Source organism: Aythya ferina, assembly GCF_964211825.1.
Source record: "Aythya ferina genome assembly, chromosome: 7".
Lineage (NCBI taxonomy): Eukaryota > Metazoa > Chordata > Aves > Anseriformes > Anatidae > Aythya > Aythya ferina.
This window is the reverse complement of record NC_140302.1, coordinates 4,373,151-4,394,227: the sequence shown is the minus strand read 5'-3', so window position 1 is coordinate 4,394,227 and position 21,077 is coordinate 4,373,151. Positions and strand designations below refer to the sequence as shown.

The window sequence follows — 21,077 nt, the reverse complement described above, 5'->3', positions numbered from 1 at the left end:
CCTCATTTTGCTAGTGTGGTAATTTGGTGGTGTGTTCCTAGTAGGTCCCGATTCCATGATGGTTGATTATTTTCTCCCTTGTTAGAGTGCATGGTAGTTAAAAAGCTACACGATCAGATACTAAGACAAGTGAACAAATATGTTTTTCATCCCAATTCTGCTTGCCTCAGTTCTGCTTAGGAGTGACGTTTGAGAGCATCTTCAGCTGAAGCATCATGCCCGAGTTTAAATGTTTGCTGGAAGTATCCCACCAAGCATAGTTTAGTTCCAAACAGAAATCATTCTGCAGACTTCAGTAGAAAAGCTTTCAAAATACTCCTGCTTTCAAAGAGCATCTTGAAATCAAAGAGATCTTTGAAAAAGGAAAGAGGAGTCACTTCAGTCCTCTTAAAAAAGTGTCTGAAGTCATGATGGAAGAAACTGGACAAAAGGCCCTTATAATTATTTGATGTACTCCTACATGTTGTTCTTCATGTCTGCCTCACATAAACTATCCTCTTAAAGGATAGTTTGCAATATGTTACCTTGCTTTCTTTATCCTATTGACGTGCAAGCTTCTCTAGTATGTGCTTTTTAACCATTCATTACCAGAATATAAGAAAGAAAACTTCTTCTGAAAATCTTTTAAAGCATGGGAATTTGTTCTTTGTTTCCTATTTTTGTATTTCTTTAGTCAATGCACTGGGCTGTCCAAAATAAAAAAGACCAAATGCTGGAAGCTCCTGACTTGAATAATAGCAACAACATAACCAATGAGATTTGGACCCAGCAATCTGAAAACAATGGATTGTCAGATGGGAACAGGGAGCAAAAAGATGTCGCAATTCCTGATGAGAAACCACAGTCTTCAAAGAATCCAGACTCCCCAAGTAAGTAAAACCAGCAGTTGCAGAAGATTGCAGAGTATCCAGACTCTGGCCTGAAACTGAGGCTTTTAGTCATGAGAAATTGTTCTCTGAAGCAACACATTTAATTGGTAGCTTTTAAAATGCGGTTTGGGTTTGGGGTTTTGTTTTAGTTTTTGGATTGTTGTTACTTATTTATTTTTCAAGCTTTCAGACCTTTCTCCCTCCCTACCCTTTGTTTGCCTGCTGTTTGCTAGTAAAGACAAAAACGGAAGAAGAGGAAAAAATAGTTCTTAAACTGAAATGGAAAACTCAGTTTTCCTGTTAGACTGAAGTGGGTAAAAATTGTCAACTATTTTCAGTGATTTTTTTTTTTTTACAAAATAACTTTAAAGCACATTACATAAAACACATAGTTATTATATACGTATGTTTTTTAAATCCAGTATTTAATACTTATGCACAGTTTGCATCTGATGAGCTCATAAGGACTAAAAATTGAGGCTTGAAGGCTTCTTTTGTTTATTTGTTATATACGTATATATATGAACAACAACAGTGCATGCACCTGAATAAATGTGAGTTTGAAAAGCTGTCATCTGGCTAGTTAGCATTTCCTGTCTCTTTTAGGTTAGTATACCTGAATTAAAGTTAGGACACTCTCTGTTCTGTTTCATCCTTTAGGAGTTTCATAATCTTATGTTTATATTATCAGAGAACTATTATTAAACCAAGTCCTATCATTTCTTCTCAACTTGATCAAACAGGGAATTAAACTAAACAGGGAGGGAACAAAACCTAGTTTAAACCCAAGTGTTTGTGGAATGCAGAAGATAGATAAAAAGTTCTACAAACAAATGTTGGTGAAACATAACTAAAAATAATATTTAAAAATTGTGCCTTATAACATTAAAGTATTCTGTATTTCAGGTGATTAAATCAACATTGTCACCTTTGTAAAGGAATCAAATTTCAAAGTAGAGAAAATGTCACCTTAATCCTTGTGGTAGCTGGCTTGCTTTGCGGGCATCTTCTGTCTTACAATTTTTTTAAGTTTTAATTTATTTTTCATAGATTGGAATGTGAAAATTATCAAACATATTAAATGATTCCTTATCTTACCCAGTGGATGCAAATTACTGTTAATAAATGTGAATATTAGAATGCATTTATTTGTGAGAGCCAGTATGCATATCTATGTTCATACTTGCTAATGAATTTGTTAATGAATTTTTGTTTGTTTTTGCCAAGGAAATTTTATTATATTGGATCCTCCTTTTAAATGGAGATATTTTTAGTTTCTGTCTGCTGGTTGGTAAGAATTACAGACTACAACTCCACATAGCTATTTCAACCTGAATAAAAGACTTTAACAATAAGTCTGGTAGTAGGTTTCAGCTTCCTGATATGGGAAGTTCACATTTTAATATTCACAGCTCAGAGATGATAAAAACACATCACTGGGCCAGAAAAACACCATAAGCCCATCACTGGGCTTGAAAAACTCTACTTGAGTGTGAGAAGAACCAATACATCTTCTCTTTATGCTGCTGCCTTTCACATATGTGGAGATTAATCCTGTAACCCTATCTTCTTTAGATTAAGCAAATGTAGTTTTTCATTCTTTCAACAACTCAGTTTTATACTAGTTTATAATAATTTACTTGCCTTTTTCTCTCTTCTTTATTTTCCTCAGGGTTTTCAGAGGCAAATTACTGGCACTTACGTTTCCGCTGGTCAGGGGACGCCCCATCAGAGCTTCTGAGGAAATTCAGAAACTATGAGATCTAAAATGCAAAATACGCAGGAACGTGAGATCATCTGTTCAACAATTCAGTATTTTTTGCAGCAGCTTTAAGTTATTTGTATTTAGTATTCATTCACTGTGATGTGAACATTGTTTGAATAGATGTCTTAATACTTATCTGTTAACACACATTCTATGAGCTTTACAGATGGAGGTTTTGTTTAATAAGCAAGCTTTAATAAGCAAAGCCCTTTTCAGTATTAACATAAAGTAATTTTGTGTAGTTATCTAATATCTTATATATTGTTTCTTGTATTATTAAATGTTATGTAGTAAGTAGTATTTTTCTCTACACTGTGGTAAAAATATACTCTCAGTAGAACCAAAAGTTCATGCTAGACTCTAGGATATTATGCTATTAAGTGATCTTCCAAAAGCTGTATGAAAATGAACTTCAAACAAAACTGTGCTTATTTCTAAACTATGTACTTTGGTTATCTTCTTTTATTGCATTGTACTTACTATAGTGATTTGTAATTCATGCATGCACAATACTATAACAATACTATAACTTGTTGGACAATTGCTTACAATCTAAATGCAGTAAGAACCTTCTTATTATCCAGAAGGTCACTGTGCTGGATCAAGCACTCTTCAAAATCACCTGCATTGTTAATAAGTAAGTTTTTCTGCACCAAGTATTCATTTTGGAAGGCAGTTCCAGAACCTCACTTCAGATAGAAACTTTCTTGTTACGATTTACTGGTGGACCTCTGATAGCCCATGTATGTATGCCAGCGTTGTCCTGGCTTAGTAGTAACTGCCCTCCCTGCTGTGGCCTCATATATAGGGCCATATCAGGGTTTGTATGCTAAGTAATGAAATATCAGGCCAGTCACCATTAATGTGTTTAAAATCTTACAGGTCCAGCTTTTGGTATTTTGAACAAACTTTTAAAATTCTATGTTGTACTTGTTTGTTTTGCATTTGCTTCCTTTTTTGTAACCCTGGCTAATATGTCAGTACATTGTACTTTTGTGTACACAAGTAATTCCATCAGTAATTCTAACGAATAAAGCTACATACATACAGAAAGGGTTGATTTCGTTTTTTGAAGTGAAAGCCTCTACTCACTGCAGAGATCTCTTGAATTTCTTGTCACTTGTCCCATCAGTGGGGAAATGCTTAAGGCAGTCTGGTTATAAATCCTGCGCATCTCCATGGGAAGTTTTACCTAAAAAATTGCAGTTTTCTCCCAACATGTAAACAATATTAAATATCTACTCCTGGAGTGACACATTTGGCCTTGCTGTGAAGTGGTATGATGTGCTGACTGACTTACCATGCTTCTGTGTATTGCTACAAACTGTAACACAAGTATTTATCCATGCAACCCAGAGAATCATAGAATCATGGAGCACTTTGGGTTGGAAAGGATCTTGAAGACCATCCAGTCCCAACCCCCTGCCCTGGGCAGGGCCCCCTCCCACCAGCCCAGGCTGCCCAAAACCCATCCAGCCTGGCCTTGAACACCCCCAGGGATGGGGCAGCCACAGCGTCTCTGGGCAGCCTGTGTCAGTGCCTTAACACCCTCTGAAGAATTTCTTCCTAATGTCTAATCTAAATCTACCCTTTTTTAGTTTAAAATAATTCCCCCTTGTCCTATCACTACACTCCCTGACAGAGTCCCTCCCTCCCTTTCCTGTAGCCCCTTTTGGGTACTGGAAGGCTGCTGTAAGGTCTCCCTGAAGCCTTCTTGTCTCCCATCTGAATAAGCCCAACTCCCTCAGCCATTCTTCATAGCAGAGGTGCTCCAGCCCTCTCATCATCCTCATGGCCCTCCTCTGGACACGCTCCAACAGGTCCACATCCTTCTGTTGTTGGGGACCTCAGAATGAACACAGCACTCAGGTAGAGTCTCCCAAGAGCCGAGTAGAAAGGGAGACCTTCCTTTCCCTGCTGTCTACACTTCTTTCGATATAGCCCAGGACACAGCTTTCTGGGCTCAAAGTGCATTTTGACTGCTCATGTCAAGCTTCTCATCCACCAATGCCCCCAGGTCCTTCTCCTCAGGTCTGCTCTCAGTCCATTCTCTGCTCAGCTTGTATTTGTGCCTCGACTTGCCCCTACCCAGGTGCAGGACCTTGCTCTTGGCCTTGTTGAATGTCAGGAGGTTCAGGTGGGCCCACCTCCCAGGCCTGGTCAGGTCGCTCTGGATGGCATCCCTTCCCTCCAGCGTGTCGACTGTATCACACAGCTTGGTGTTGTTGGCAAACTTGCTGAGGGAGCACTCAACCCCACTGTTCTCATCATTGACAAAGATGTTAAACAGCAGTGGTCCCAATACTGACCCCTGAGGAACACCACTCGTTCGTTACTGATCTCCAGCTGGACATTACACCATTGACCACAATTCTTTGAGTGTGACCATCCTACCAATTCCTTTCCCACCAAGTGGTCCATCTGTCAAATCCATGTCTCTCCAATTTAGAGACAAGGTTGTCATGGGGGACAGTGTCAAATGCTTTGCACAAGTTCAGATAGATGATTTCAGTTGCTCTTCCCCTACCCATCAATGCTGTAACCCCATTGTAGAAGGCCACCAGATTTGCCAGGCAAATGTGTACATCTTATTAGCTTAATTAGTATCATTATTTTGGTGCCAGTTTTCTTTACGGGGCATTACCAGTGTTGTTTGCTGATACTGGTTACGTTTGCACCAATCTATTTATAAAAGCTCGGAGTAATGCTGGTCTGTTGTTACAGCTACATTGACCCTACTTTTGATGGCATCAGGAGTGACAGCTATTTTTACAACACATAAACTTGCTTATCCAAAATCTTTTGAATCTTTCTAGATGCTTTTCCCTTGCATATTTTGCACCTGAAAACATTAAAGGCACAAAAGTAATAATCCTCTGTAATTTCTGCCAAATGTGATTACGTATTTTCTTTTAGTGCACATGCTGCTTTCCTCTATACCTGCTCAAGACTTCCAATCCACTTTATCAGAGACGGACTGTAAATAATGTTGAGTACTGGGAATGGAGAAAACACTAGTCCATATGAGAGATACATAGTAACAGGGTACAATTTTTCTCTCTTTTACAAAAAGATGGAAGTGCAACCAGATGGATTACTTCAGATCAGATGACATCTGAGTCTTCCCTCCCCATTTCACTAGCATCTAAAGGTAAAAGGGGGTACTTTGATGGATGATTTAGTGCCTAACCAGGTGGTTAACTTGACAAGTGAGCATACACTAGGGCTTTGCACAGACCTTCATGTCACACATGATTAAAACCGGGCTGTTTTGGTAAATCATCTTTCGGTATTTGTTGCAGATGTTTGGAAGGCTCTTAGCTCCTCAAAAAGCAATAGCAAAACTTGCATTTTGTAACATACCTGCTACAGATCAATAATCTTATTCATATTTGCCCTAGTGAAGGAGTAAATTGCCCTAGTAACTGATACAGACATTTCTTATACTTGCATAGACACTTTAACTTGAAAGGCCCAATTTTCTGTGTTTCCCAACTAGGGGGTGATTTAACGTTTCCTAGCAGAGCAAACCTAGCAGCACTGGAAAGCAGGAGGAAGCTGTGCAGCCTCTTTTGCTCTGGGGACAGTACTGGTGTGACCTGACCTGCTCGCCAGCAAGAACAGTTAACTGGAATAAGTGTGCACCCCAGTTCTCCCTCATCTTAATGTGGAAAACAATAAACACCTGGCAAATTTCTGTGTTAGGTGATTCAGGACTTTACCCACCCTTCCCCAAGCAGAATATGTTTTTTTCAGCTTGTTTTTAATATATATATATAGTGGTTTTAGAAGTCTTGTTGCCAGTAGCATCAAAAGACCAGTAAACATCCCATATGACATTACTAATAATAACGTGGGGCCTTGGCCTCTGCACTTAACATACTTGACATGCTTAAATATAAATTGCCACAGGGGCTGTAAGCTGGGGCTCTCAAGCTTTTAAAAAGATGTGATTATGATAGCCAGATATATGCGGTTTTCTAGCAGCCAAAGAAAGAACTAATCTTCCTCTGCAAAATGGAGACAGCTGCAAAAGAACAGTAATTGCAGGTAGTGCATTAGGATTAGAGTCTGTGAACTGCAAGCTGGGAAGAGGGCAGACACCTGCAAAAGCTGCAGGGGAGGGGGATAACACCCTATTTTCCACTTCAGCACTCCCTATGAGTTGTTTAAGTAGATAATAAAGGGTTCTGAATCTGGTGGGTATCTGAGGGGTCTGACTTGGTGTGTCTTGTATTATATAAGATTAATATATCCTTAATTCCTGCTGTGATTCCTGGTTTTGTGCAAATGCTGAATATATGACTGAGAATGTTCCAGTTCTTCACAAGGTTCTTGTTTTTACCAGTTGTTTTGGTAACACTTCTCAAGTGGCAATGTAAGAATTAAAATGTTGATGATGAATACAAACAGTATAGGACTTAAAACCTCAGGCTGAGTAATGCTGAATGATAGGTAAGGTCATTTCCTGAATGCTTGTTTAATTCTTTAGGAGAGACAGGAAAAAAAAAAGGCAGTTTATATGTTCTATAATAGAAGTAAGTATCCTGATGATTAAAACAGATACTGACTAGCTTTAATTTCCTGAGCACGAATATTGCTATCTTACACTTTCATATCCTGAAATGATACAAGACTGCTGGGAAGGTAAGCAGCAAAGCTGTTACAAAGCTGGTGAAATTACACAGCAAAAGATAAAGTAACTCAGTAAGTCGTCAGCCTCTGTCCCTGTCAGATGGGGTGATACTTATCAGTTAGTTTACGCTGGGTATTTTTATTGCAGCTCAGTGTGTGCTTGTGCTGTGGTTATGAGAGTCAGCAAGCCTGCCCCCTTGACGTAGGTGCTGCATGTTTGGTCTTCCACCTTCATTATATTAGTCTATTCTTCCTTCCATGTTAATGAAGATGAGACTCTTCAGATGCTCTGTTTGTCCCCGCTTTGAAAGGCTTGCATCTGAATGATTACAGTGCTGCACAATATAGAGAATGGGAAGCTTTACAAGTCTTAGGTCTCTGGTGTGTATCAGAACCTGTCACAGGCAATGGATGTTGCAGAAAGGTAATTTATTTTCCCCTCTCTATAGCATCTTCACAGAGGTTTGTTCCTGCTCCTTTCTCTTGGTGGGGCAGCAAAGGAGAAGGGCTACTTCTCTATGAGATTCACTGTCATTGTCCAGATTTCCAGTCTGGATTTACAATGCAGTTCGGGTTTGGACAAAAAGATTTGCTTGCCTCTTTTTCAAACTGCCTCTGGGAAGACATCAAATGACCCTAAGACAAGTGATTTGCTACAGCTCTTTTAAGGAGATGGAGCTTGACTTGGGTGGCAGTCCCCACAGAAACTAGATTTACCCCTCAGGACTGTTAGAGCTGGTTCTTTAGTAGCAGTTGATTTCCATGGTACCCCCAGGTTTCTGCTGGGTATAGGATTGCCAGGTCTTCCCCTTTCTGATGCAACAACATTGTGTGCATGATACCTATGGGAAGTGGGGCAGGACCATTAGCAGAAAGATTCAGAGGCGTAACAGACTGTTCCAGCTGCTTGCACCATGGTGCCTTTGGTATTTTTCTGCTCCTTGTAGTCCTTGATTCCAAACGACCTGAGTCCTCCCCAAGTCCATCCTTGACCTGCCACTGCCAAAGGACAAAACTCATTGTTTCAGTACGAATAGATGATAAAAAGGAGCCTGGATATCTTAAGCATCCCTCTGCTAGATGTACGCTGAGCCAGATTTGGGGCAGAAAATTGCATAGATATGTGGAGTAGTATCATGCTGAGCCCACACGTACCATTTGGGGCCTGGACTCTAGAAACAGATTCATTACTGCCCTGCTTTTTCTCATGCTTATAGCTGAGGTTTAAAAAGGGAAGCAAACCAGAACAGTAGCACGTCTAGCTCTCTGCTACAAAATGGAAATCAAAAGTGACAGGAGTCTAGGAGAGAGACCTAGTGGACTAGGACTCTAGTACTGCTGATGTGCATATAGCTTTAGCAGACTGTTTGGCAGTCGTTACTTTCTTGTGTAATTACAAACAAACAACAACAACACAAAAAGGCAAAAAAACACAGCCAAGCAAAAAAACCAACCCCATACAAAAAATAACTGCAATTAAAACCATATGTTCCCCCCCCAGTAGTGCCTTGATGGGAACATTTTTATACATGTAAATCTTGCTGGAGGGTAGGAAATAACTTGGGTGTTTGCTGCTGCTTTTTTGTTTCAACTGCAAACTCTAGGGAAAATCACTTTAAAGTAGGAAAATTTCATCAAATGTAAATACTTTGTTAGACAAGGAGATTTGTGCTGCGATTCTGACAGACTTCTTATTTTTCAATGCAAAATTTAAAATAACCCTATCTTTTGGTGTTGGTCATTTGACAATTTGACATTTCCATCACTAGCAAGGTTCCAGTGGAAGGATGCATGGAAAATGAGATCGTCTTAATAACTATTTATTGGGTGGTGCTTTGTGTTTGGATCTATTAAAGTGACAAAACATGTCATTTTGAAACAAAACACTTAAAGTGGTCAGTAAAAAACTGGGAACAATTTCAGTGCTTTAGTAAAATAGATGGACTTAATGCAAAGCCTGCCTGCTGTGTTTTGTATTTTGACTCTTTCAAAACTTTTTATTAATTTGGAATGCTACCCAAAACTGCATTTCACAAAACAGAGTTTTTCTCATCTGTTCCAGATTAGCAGGGTAGGTGGGATCTTCAAGTTAAAAACAACAACAACAGAGTGTTTACATTCTTGATGTATTAAAAAAAAATCAAGTCCTCCATACGGAAAAGAAGTTATGTTTTGGATTTCTTCTTCAGTTGGTATTTGAAACTTACACTCACTTTGAAAACTACAGATGCACGTGAGCAGAAAGCTGTAAATCCTTGATGGAGATCTAGGAGTAATCAGCTCAGCTTCATTCATGGAACGTGTGGTGGAGGAAGTACAGTCAGTATAGTGTAGTCTGCTGCAGGCAAGAGTTTATGTATTTTGCATCAGCTATAGGACACGGGGGAGGAGAATATTTATGTGGGCAGATCAACACACGGTGTAACGTACAGGACTAATCCTGAGCTTTGTACTTTGGCAGTGTTTCTTTTGGCTATAGAGGACCAGGGTGGTGAGCTGCAGGGAGAGCACTCACCCCAGTGAACTCTTCTTTCACCTCTGTCAAGTGTTGTTTTTCACACGTGCTGTACATGAAATGCTGAAAACTTGCACTGGGCCCTGCTGCTGCTTTGGTACTACTTTTTTGACAAAACCAGAGGAGCAGTGTGGAAGCACTACCTATTGAACTGCAAGAGAATAAATACTAGAGAACGCCTCTACTTGCTGCAGACTGACTTTCAGCCCCGTAAGAAGACTTAAGGAGCAAAAGCGGCACGGCCTGAACTGCAAAAAGTAACCCCCACCGGGCCGCAGCGAGCAGGGTTCGAACCTGCGCGGGGAGACCCCATTGGATTTCAAGTCCAACGCCTTAACCACTCGGCCATCGCTGCTGCTGGTAGCGATAGGCTCTGCACAGCTCCTTACGCAGCCTCCCCGCGCGGCCCTCCCCGCCCCCGGCGCTGCTGGCAGCCAATGGCAGCCGCCGCCGCTCTGCGTCCCGCCTCCGCCGCGGCCGGCGGGGCCAACCGCGAAGGGGCGGGCGGGGACAAGGGGGCGAAGCGGCGGCGGGCAGGGGGCGCCCGCAGTGCCGCCAACCGCCAGCCAGGCGCAGGGACGCGGCCCCGTGCCCGGCTGGCACCGGCACCCGGGGCGCTGCGGGGGGCTTACTAAGAGCTGAAGGCAGGCTCGGCGAGCTAGTTTTAGGGCTCCTCTTCAGCCTGAGCTGGGGAAAGGAGAGAGGGGCGTTAGGAGGCAGAGGTGGGGCTGTAACGTCACATAAAGCACTCGTCTTGTTTACTTCTGCAACGCTTACTCAGCTCTCTTGAGCGTTTTAAGTTAGTATGGTTAAAAAGCCATAGGGCTTGTCTTACACACCCGGTGTTAGCAATGAGTTCGGCTGGGTTTGGGCCGCTGTCAGGTACCGGGGTGCTGCTCAGTCCCATCGTGACAGCCAGCAGAGAGGTGGGCATTGGCTCCCATGGGAAACTGGAAGGGGTGGTCACAGAAGCGGGTTGTTCTGCAGCTGGGTGCTGGCCTGTAGTGCTAACAGACCTCTGACCGCCCCTGAGAGCAGGCAGTAGAAGGCTGGTCTGGTACGGGAATGTGGTATTACGTGGTAGGGGTTGTTTGTTTTTCTGCATGTAACTGTAGAAGGTTCAATGCCACTGGTAGTATCTGCGTGTTTCTTCATTCTCTCCCACGTCCCTTTGTGTTGTTGTGGATCTAGTTGGAAAGAAGGTCCCAAGCTTCATCCTGAATTTCTGCTTGTGCTATTTAATGCTCTAGACGATGAGGAATATTTTAAAAACATGAACATATGAAATGGTTGTTATCCTGCATTGTATCCCCCTATCCGACTCATTAGTTCAGCACCATAATATTCTTTGTTTAAATTGCTAGTTGGTTAATGTGATATTTTCCTGACATCTGTGTTGTTTTGTATGTTAGAGTAAGGCCCCCCACAGGCTGCATTACGCCTGATAAAATAATCTCTTCATAAGCCCGTAACTTGTACCTGGTTACATAGACAGGAAGGTGCAAAACATGATTATGCCAAATTCTTATGTAAACAATTGCTCAGCAAATACCAAACAGATGAAGAGCAGGGTGAGGCAAAGTGGTGTCTTCAGCAGGGCCTCGTATAGCCAAGGGGAACTTAGTAAAGGAAATACACAGAAGTGGACAGTCAGGGATCATGTTGGTGGAGAAACTAATATTTGTCAGGTGAAAATGCCAACAAAGTCTTGTTGGTGCTTTTAGTACAAATTTTATTTCCTTGCTTTTTGAGGACAAGGAACAAAGCTGTTTTCTTCTTTATTCGTAGACTTGCTGCAGTTTTACTTTCTTTACAGAAAGTAGATTACTGCTGTGGGCAGGGCCCCCTCCCACCAGCCCAGGCTGCCCAAAGCTCCATCCAACCTGGCCTTGAACACCCCCAGGGGTGGTGCATCCACAGGTTCTCTGGGCAGCCTGTGCCAGTGCCTCACCACACTCTGTGTGAAGAAATTCTTCCTTATGTCTAATCTAGATCTCCCCTCTTTTAGATCAAAATTGTTACCCCTTGTCCTATTACAATACTCCCTGATAAACAGTTTCTCCCCAGCTTTCCTGTAGCCCCCCCTTTAATTACAGTAAATTAGCTACTTGATTTAGACTCAGCACATGTGTGATGTTTAGTGCTGAGATTTTCAGTCATTCAGCAGGCCATTTGAAGCTGTGACTGAACTGATGGATATTTACAAACCCTTGAGGATTACACAAGATCTTGATCTTCTGAACAGCATGTTTCTAGAATGAGTGAAGGGCAATGACTGGGACATAAATTAGTTGGTTCTATTCTGGTCATGAATGAAAGCCTCAGCAACTTAAGGTTATTGAATGACTTAAGAGATCTGTGCAATAGATAGCTGATGAGAGCAGGTGGCCACCTGAGTCTTGTATGTTAGTTGTACAGAAGTATTACTTTATTTTACCCAGAAATCAGAATACAAGACTTTAAAATGCACTGTATTTTTAATTTTACCCAGTGTTTAAAGACGACAAGAGGAAAAATTCTCTTATCTAAATGAAATATAAAATTGTCCTACCCTGCTTTTACAGATGGTTTTTGTTATTCCCATTGAAGGAAAACGAAAAAAATCCATTGTACTGATAGGAGTCAACATTCTCAAAGTCTAAATTAAAATAGTATTGGTTTTAGACTGCAGAAACTGTTCTTGAATTTAATTCTACCAAAGAACTACTTTGTACAAAGGAGTACTTATTACACTAGCTTTGGAGAATTCTAGATTTTTTTTTCCTGTATTTTATTGAAGAAGAGTTTTTCTTAATCCTTTTCTTGACTGAAATGTTAGAATTCATGTCTTCAGTTAAGAATTCTTGATAGCTACTATGTTCTAGAATTACTCTTTTGTAAGCTTAAAAAAAAAAGGAAGTTATTACCTACCACAGAGAGATTTTTGAGCTGCATAAGGAAAATGTTCAAGAGAATCAAAACTCGGTATGTTAATATTAATATTATTAATATTTCATGTGGGTTTGACAGAAGCAAAATTAATGTGAATGGTATCATTAATGTCTGCAATATGCACATGATCACATTGCCACAACTCTCACACTGTTTTACCTCTGGTTTAATAACTGCAACAAACTGCAACAGCACAATTCTTGCATCTCAGCAACTAGGTAAACTGGCACTGATATTAAATTATGCAACCGTATTTTTGGAGTTTCTATTTGATCTCCTTGTCAAGATGTATGTTTTAAATCTACTGAAAGTTATGTTGGAAAGACAATTATATGTCTTATAAGAAGGAGTGGGCTGGCTATAGAGATTAACTTAGTATGTCTGCAGAGCCAAACTCAGACTTAGGGTTTGATGTAAATGCCCCCACTATCTACTAGCAGCAAATCCAAGCTGCGTCCTTAAACCAAACTTATTTGATACCAAAAACAAGGTTACCACTCTAAACTTATAAATGGCAAGACCATATCCTTGGGGGAACTGTATAGTTAAATTTTGTGTGGTGACATAAAGACTGCTTACAAACAGTCCACCTGGAAACCCCTGCATGGCTGACAGCTACATAGACATAAGCCAATGTATATCCAAGACCACTCAGGTTTGAGGGTTTGAACCTACAGCTTCAAGAGCAGTTGACTGCAGCCTCACTCGAGTGACGTATGACTCAAGTTGCTTATGTAAGTGACTCACTCGCTTATGCAAGCCTTCCTTGAAAGGTGAAAACACTATAGTCTAACCGTTCCAGTCCTAGAGGCTTTTGCCAGGCTACAAGGAATGGTGACTCAGACATCTCAAACATACTTGTGGTATTCTAAGACACTGAAACTTGGAAATATATTCAGTGTCCTTTGTGGCTGACAATTTGTAATGTATAACTTTTATATTTTGAATTTAGGAGCCTCTACTTCCTAGCAGGACAAAATAAGAATTTTATTTTTTCTTTAAATGCCTGTTGTAAGTGGTTTGGATTCATGTGAATCCAGGACTTGAGTTAAAAGTGTGATCTCAGGAAAACATAGTCACAAGAGTTGGCTGACTGGTGTAAATGCCACACACAGTGTTGTATTTAACCAACTATATACAATTTAACCTTGAAAAACATCCTCTCCAGTTGTCGCTTGAGCTAGAGTGACCCCCAGTGTTCTTTCTGCAAACTGCAAGTAACACAACAGATAAGATTTGCTGCAGGTACTACAGGCAGAAGGAGCAGGCTTAAGCACCTCTATATACATGTAATGTGTGTAGATGAACAATGGTCAAAAATGTATCAGGGAAGAACAGTATTTTCAGGGTGCTACTTGAATTCTAGCACTTTGCTACAAAGCCACAATTATTGCCAAGAGAGAAGATCTTGCTACAAAACAAATCAATAAACTATTCTAAACAAAGCCTCAATTAAAAATACCATTGCATGTTAAATCCTAGGTACTTTGAGATAGTAAAACTTAATATCTAAAAAAATCACGAATACTTCAGGGTTATACCTGGAGGTTAAATCCTGAAACAAATTCTTAAACAAATAAACAGGTAGCTTGCCAAATGCTGGCGAGTTTCCCCAGATGTGGGTGCTTAAATAATAAAGCACATTACCTATTGTACATGATCTTATTTTAAAGATCTTGAAGTTAAAGATCTTGAAGTCCAAAATATCTATCTTCAAGAGGTTTATGCAGCGTAAGAAGAGAGAGGTCAAAAGAAAACTGAGCGAGTGGGATTGAGCTTCCTTAGCATTCAAGTAGGCACTTGACTTCTGGATGCCATAGCCGGCTCCTTGGGTCATTTTGTAGACATTAGAGAGAGGGAGATCCTTGCCCTTGGCGAGTGATTCAGTTCATCTATTTTAGAATGGTATGAGCAATTCCTGAAAAATACATTCTAGTATCAACTGAGGGGCCCTGAAAATGCCTCGGTTTGAGACTAATGGCTTAATGAAAGCATTTCATATGTTATCAACGAAAAGTAACAGTAATTTTATGCATACAGTTAATTTGCATACAATGATACTGCGAATTATTCAGCTCACTGTCAGAACCCATGCAGTTAACACTGCTTTATAAATATACTGTTCTATAATTTTAGATTTTTTGAACCTATGGCATCTGTTTTTAAATAGGAAAAATATTACAGCTTTCAGGAAGGATTGTGTTATTAAGAATGTTATCATGAACTGGAAATGCAATTTTAAAATACTTGTTTTGGGAATGCATGCTAAACTAAAACCATTAATACTTGGAATTTTTCTTCAGGGTAGCACTAAATGTGAAGTAAACACTAAAAAAGCTTTAGTATATCTCATGGGCTTTTACTGAAGATTTCATGAGTACATAGGATAACATCTAAAATTTCTCAGTGGATAAGTGTATTTTGGAAAGTAAGTTTTTCTCACAAAAAATCTTAAAATTCTCATTTCTTCAGTCAGCTAAAACTAGCAAGAACTGGACATTGGAAGAGATAATGGAGAGAGAAAAAGATGTTTAAGGACTTACATAAAATAAGGGTAACAAGATAGGTTTGCCCATATTTTCATGTCTTTAACTGCAGTAAGTAAAGAGCATAAATACTGCAAAGTTTTTCACAGGAATATGGACAGTTCATTTAAAAAAAAAAAAGTAGGAAAAATATGTAATTGATAATCAGTATCCAAAGGTATTCTTTAGTATTAAATAATTTCTGTATTACTGTTGTCTTTACAAATATAGGGTTGAGCCCCAAGCACTTTAACTTTGTAAAAATGTTTAACTTTTCTTTCTTTTTTGACCTCAAATGCAATGTTCATTTGGTAATACCTATTCCATGCCTTCTCACTCATTTTCTCTGTGTCCTTTTACTTAATCAATCTATCTGCTTTACAAATTGAATAGTTTCAACATTTATTCCTATTAGTAAACCAGACTTTCCAAATGCAATTCTCTATTAAAAGCTATTAATGTTATGCCTCTGCTGTTTGCAGCAAAAAAATAAAATAAAATAAATTAGATTCAGCCTGCTACGAAATATTTGCAGCAATGTTAGTGGAACAGCAACGTAGTGCTTATGTGTAAGTTAAAATATTCAAGAGGAAATTTTACATCTCCTTTGAAGAATGCAAGTGAATTAATGAATCCAATGCAAATTGCATATTACAACCGATAGTGCTAGCACTACTAGACTAAATCTTGTTTCATGTTTTATTCCTGAAGATAATGAATAACAAAAATAATGCCGCATACTTATTTCATCTTCTGTAAACCTGTTCCATCTATCAGCTTTGTAGATCAAGTAACAAAGCTGAATGCCTAAACCATACAATCAGGAAAATTTAAAAACAAATTACTTCAGAAATGCCTGTACAGCTACAACTTCCCATTCTGCGTAACCAAGAATGGATTTGTTTCAGGTACAGAATCAACAGTGGCTTCATTCTGGGGATGTTTAAGGTGAAACCCTTTCCCTGATTTAGCACTGTGTTTCCTTGTTTTGTGGCTCCCCTCTCTTTCCTGGGGCAAGATCAATGTTTGTCCACTTTCCTTATGTTTGGTTGAAAACTTTCTGACACAGATATACTAAAATTTCACATTAGAAGATTGCCAGTTTGTGAAGCAATTTGCTTGCCTTATGCCACATTTATAACCCCAGGATCTATTGCTGAGAATATCTGAAATGCTGTTTCTAGTGTAATATAATGCAAGAGCATTGTTAATCAACTGATGTGCTTAAGACATGACACAATCTGATCTAGTAATCATGCAGTGACACATGAAATGTTGAATGGAATCCCGCTATCTTAAACCAAAAAGTTATTTAATGGATATTGTGGATCTTTATCTGGGTAAAGAGAAGATTAAAACCCCTTCCCTTTACTCAGATTAAGACATTAATTACTGATTGGAGTGACAGTAATGTTTCTAGACATTTTTACTACCTTTTGTTACTCAAAGTTCTGCTCTGGCTTTGCCTCCTCTGGTGTACATCAGATATGAATACTGAGTACTGATATGCCTGTCTCATTGACAACACTAAATAAAACCTTCCTGAACGTATTTTTGCATTTCTATCAGATTTATACAGTTTTACACAAAAAGCATGTTCTATGCCTCTTCTTGCTACTGTTTTATATACAGGTTTAAAATGTGTTTATGGAAATGGAAACAATATAAGTGCATATAGAAATACCTCTCATGTTGCATGTAAATGGTTATGTTTTCATAAACTGAATATGCTATATATATGAAGATGCTACTTTATGGGCCCCAAAAGCTCTCATGGTGTGACTATTAATTAGACCTGGCTTTCACAATGCATCTGCCATGCTGTAAATACAGACAGAGTAACATATTTACTATCTATATGAAAATAAAATATGCTTATGGCTCCAATTCTGCATTGCTTGGCTTTCGTCCCTATTCTGAGCACAGATTCTTATGGAAGTATGGAGACTCTGATTTAATTCAAAGTTATTGTCTTTTGTATGATTCAAATGTTAGAATAAAAGATTTGTATTTGTAATTTCACCATGTTTTTTCCAGATTGATATATTTTTTCTATAGTATATAGAGAGCTGTTTAATAGTTAATTAAAAGCTATGATTTTGCTGAGTTTTACCAGCTATTTTCCTTACTGTCAGTACGCAAACAGAGGCATTATGATATTGGGTAAAACCGGTAAGTGCATCTAAAGGAATATCCTGATTTTTGGTGGAACCTCCATATTACCAGTTACTTTAGTAAAGAGTTTCAATGCAGTAATAGTGAGCAATTATGCAACAATCCCCACAAGAGAAAATATTTCTGTTGATCTGCACTTGGCTTAAACCTGAAATACAATTATTATTGTATTTCAATTTTCAAAATTTGAAATTTTGAAATTCAATTTTGTATTTTTATTATTGTATTTCAATTTTCAAAATTTTTCAATATTCAAAATTTTATAATTATTTATATTATACAATATAAACTCCGATTATTCTTCAAAGTCAGTTTACCAGGGGTTTTTCTGCTCAATTTCTTTGTTTCAAACTAAGCTTCTGCATATACATCACTACACAATATTAGAAGATCTGCTAACTGTACATGTACTGTCAGCATTTTGCTTGTGCTGATATCTATGGAATACAAAATTAGAATTTATGGTTAAAAGTTTGATTTTTCAGAAGTCTCCATTATTGATGATTTCTGTCTGTGGTGCACTGCAAGTGGAGACATACAGCGCTAAGGTGCTTTTGCTGAATTGTCTGAGCACCTAGTGATCTCCATTAGTATTTTAACCTCTTTTTGTTTTTTGGTTATTTTCATCTTTAGAACCTACATTTCCTACTCAAGAAAAATATTCCTGGTGAAAATTCCAGAAGATAGTTTGAAGAATTAAATCTCAAGCAATGAAAGTCTAGAACTTTGTGTCTTCTCGTTGTGTGGATCCCAAGAAGACATGAAAAAAAAAAGGCTTCATGAACTGCAGGCACTGCTATTTCATTTCTACAGCTCATAGTTATGATTAATTTTGTTGTGTAAGCTTCTGTACTGCTAATTTCATACTACATGGCTTCTCAGTACTAGTGGGTAATGCCTTGTAAGCAGGCTGTTTTAAAGTAATAATGTATATTGATTGTATTAAATTATAGCTTATGGATTCAATTACAATTCTGACAAGTCTGATTAAATAACAATGTACAAATGTGAAATATATTAACTCCATTCAGTATTTCCATTAAAAGCAAATAAATTAGTAAAGCAACTGAAACTAGAAAGAAAAGACTAATTACTGAATTTACTTACAGATAATAGTTGAAGGCAAATGGACTGTCAGAATATTGGAATGTGCTGTCTGTAAAGGCTTATGTGCTGTAAAGGGAAAAAAAAAAAACAACAAAAAACTTGAGTTATTCTTTAAGTGATTTAATTGACAGCAGTGTGAAATTTTCTTAAAGAATGTTATTTTAAAAATCAGTTTTCTGTTTGTTTGTCTCTTGGCTTAGCATTGTCCAGATATTTAAGCAAATATGATTATATATATATATATATATACACCGGTGGACCCAGGGATAACTCTAAGGTCCTGGGTCTGGTCACATTATTCTGTCTATGCCCTGATGCCATGCAGGGGCTAGATTCAGCCATTCACAAGTTAAACCTTTTTGATTTTGCTTCGGTTGGAACAAAATCCAGGTCCATGTGAAGTGTGAAACCCTGAATCAGCCGGGATGCTCAACCTGGTGACTGGGAACCCAGTCTGGGATGCACCACAAATTGCGTCCACCCACTGCAGACACGGATACCTTGTTCCATGATCTGAGATTAATTAAAAGGTCCAATGTACTTTGCCAGAAGGGCTGGGTCTGGTAAGGTCTAGCTTCTATTGAAGCTGTGAAATCCTATCCAGAATGTCCTATATCAGAGTATGTAAAAGCAGAACCTTGTGAACCAAAGAGAAAAAATATGACAACTTGTAAAACAGAGAGAAAAACCTACCACCTGACAAAATCCTCTGTCAGGAGTGTTACACAAACAGCAACATAACATTTGACCATAAAACAAACAAACAAACAACAATGCAAATAGGCTTCATGCATGTTTACATGTTCAATTCTCAACAGCTACCATGAGGAAATGAATCTGACTGAGTTGCCCATAGTGGCATCTGTTCATGGAAGTTTAATTTTGCACTGCTGCAGCCCCAGGTCTTCCCACAAGCTCCCTCAGGTAATAGCTTTCTTGGTGGGCACCCTTTGCAAACATGCTGCGGCACAAAAGCTATTTCTCTCAGGGCTTTAAAATAGAAGCTTTTTTTTTAATGAAACAGCAATTTGGCGAGTGGTGGGCAAGTTACGCGAGGGACATTCCCTCAGAAAATTACCTGTCAGCGGGCAAACCGCGACGGCGGGGAGGAGGCTCCTCAGAGCACCACATGCCGGGCGCGTGCACAGCCGTTGGGGCGGGGCCGTGTGCAGAGCTGTGGGCTGTGGCGGCGGGTGCGGGGAGCCGTTGGGGTGGGGCCGTGCGCAGAGCTGTGGGCTGTGGCGGCGGGTGCGGGGAGCCGTTGGGGTGGGGCCGTGCGCAGAGCTGTTCCCTCACAGGGCAGCAGCGCTTCGTCGAACGTTCCCGTCCTCGCCTCTGTGGTTGCAGCGAGCTTTGTCGTCGTTCTGCTCCGGTTTGCGTGCGAGATAGAGCTGAGTGAGGAAGAGGAGGAGGATGGCAGGGAGTTTCCCCCTTTCTCCCCGTACTCCCCTCTTCGTCCGTCCTGTGGGGGGTGCGGGGGGAGGTGCTGCCCACCTCAGGTAATGGGGCATGGGCACCTGCAGCCTTCTGTGGAGGAGGATGAGGGCTGGGGGCAAGGGGTGAGTGAGGGGGGAAGAGGGAGCTGGGCACATTAGGGCATAGGTGAGTGCATCTTTAATGGGCTTTGGTTCAGACAGACCCTTTCATATATAATCTCGGAAGGCTCTTGGGTGCGAAGATGATATATGTGAATTTTATCCCTTACTGAAGAGGAAATGGAGCTCTGAGGGAGCCACATATCTAAACATACACCATGTTTACAGTAAATGAAGTACAGAAAAAGGAGCAAACTCCAAATTTTATTTCATGATATGTTTAGTGGAGTTTTCACAGTGAAATGACTGCTATTGAAGTGGTGATGATCTGTTTTTCTGTTTGGATGCCATTAGATTGCATTGACAAGTAAAATTTCACAGAACAAGAGATTAAAACCAGAGAAATTACTGAAAGATAACCTAGGTGTACAATTCTGAGGATTAAATTCAGTAGGGTGTAAAAGTTATGAAATAAACTAAAAATCATTAATAGATACTGTACATTAAAGAGGCTCAGGCAAGCCTCTTTTACAAGAAGGCTGTTATGGAAATCTGGAAGACAGCCAAGGTGAAAAAGTAGGGTATCATATATAGTGGTTTACAGTAATTCATGCTGTTAAAATATTTTTAGATATATACTTCAAAATTGGTGATGCTTACTTGTAATAACACGTGCTGGCTACAGAAGCGTTCTGTTCTTAACCAGTGAAATGCAAGATCTAGTGAAAAATCCTTATAGCAGTAACTTTCTTGGAGGATTTGTTGAGGCAAAGGCAACTTGAGAATGATTATTCATAGAATATCCTGAGTTGGAAGGGATACATAAGGATCAATGAGTCCAACTCCTGGCACAACACAGGTCTACCCAGAAATTTAGGCCGTGTGACTACATGCACAGTCCAAACACTTCTTAAACTCCAACAGTCTTGGTGCAGTGACTGCTTCCCTGGGGACCCTGTTACAGCGTGCGAGAACCCTTTCAGTGAAGAACCTCTTCCTGATGTCCAGCCTAAACCTCCC

At 39.6% G+C, this 21,077-nt stretch overlaps 2 protein-coding genes and 2 long non-coding RNA genes across 4 annotated transcripts in view; 3 read left to right on the top strand and 1 right to left on the bottom strand.

The window, feature by feature from the left end:
* The window catches only part of DNAJC12 (DnaJ heat shock protein family (Hsp40) member C12), a 36,345-nt gene extending 32,658 nt beyond the window's left edge, over nt 1-3,687 (top strand). Inside the window, exons 5-7 of the mRNA XM_084525041.1 lie at nt 674-869; nt 2,542-3,357; nt 3,443-3,687. Of these exons, the coding sequence (XP_084381167.1) occupies nt 674-869; nt 2,542-2,636 (291 nt within the window). The 3' untranslated portion in view covers nt 2,637-3,357; nt 3,443-3,687. The remainder of the gene's footprint in view (nt 1-673; nt 870-2,541; nt 3,358-3,442) is intronic.
* LOC311439410 overlaps nt 1-19,693 on the bottom strand; it is a 28,254-nt gene extending 8,561 nt beyond the window's left edge. Inside the window, exons 1-3 of the long non-coding RNA XR_014694709.1 lie at nt 19,601-19,693; nt 18,523-18,588; nt 2,514-2,632 (exon numbers count right to left, since the gene is read on the bottom strand). This is a non-coding gene — a long non-coding RNA (uncharacterized lncRNA). The remainder of the gene's footprint in view (nt 1-2,513; nt 2,633-18,522; nt 18,589-19,600) is intronic.
* Nucleotides 10,515-18,693, top strand: LOC311439411. The gene is made up of 2 exons (XR_014694710.1): nt 10,515-10,841; nt 18,049-18,693. It is a non-coding gene; the product is annotated as an uncharacterized lncRNA (long non-coding RNA).
* A 110-nt stretch (nt 19,694-19,803) lies between the features above and the next one.
* Nucleotides 19,804-21,077, top strand: part of CTNNA3 (catenin alpha 3) — a 468,549-nt gene continuing 467,275 nt past the window's right edge. The window contains exon 1 of the mRNA XM_084526473.1: nt 19,804-20,021. The gene's annotated coding sequence lies outside the window, so the exon portion shown is untranslated. The remainder of the gene's footprint in view (nt 20,022-21,077) is intronic.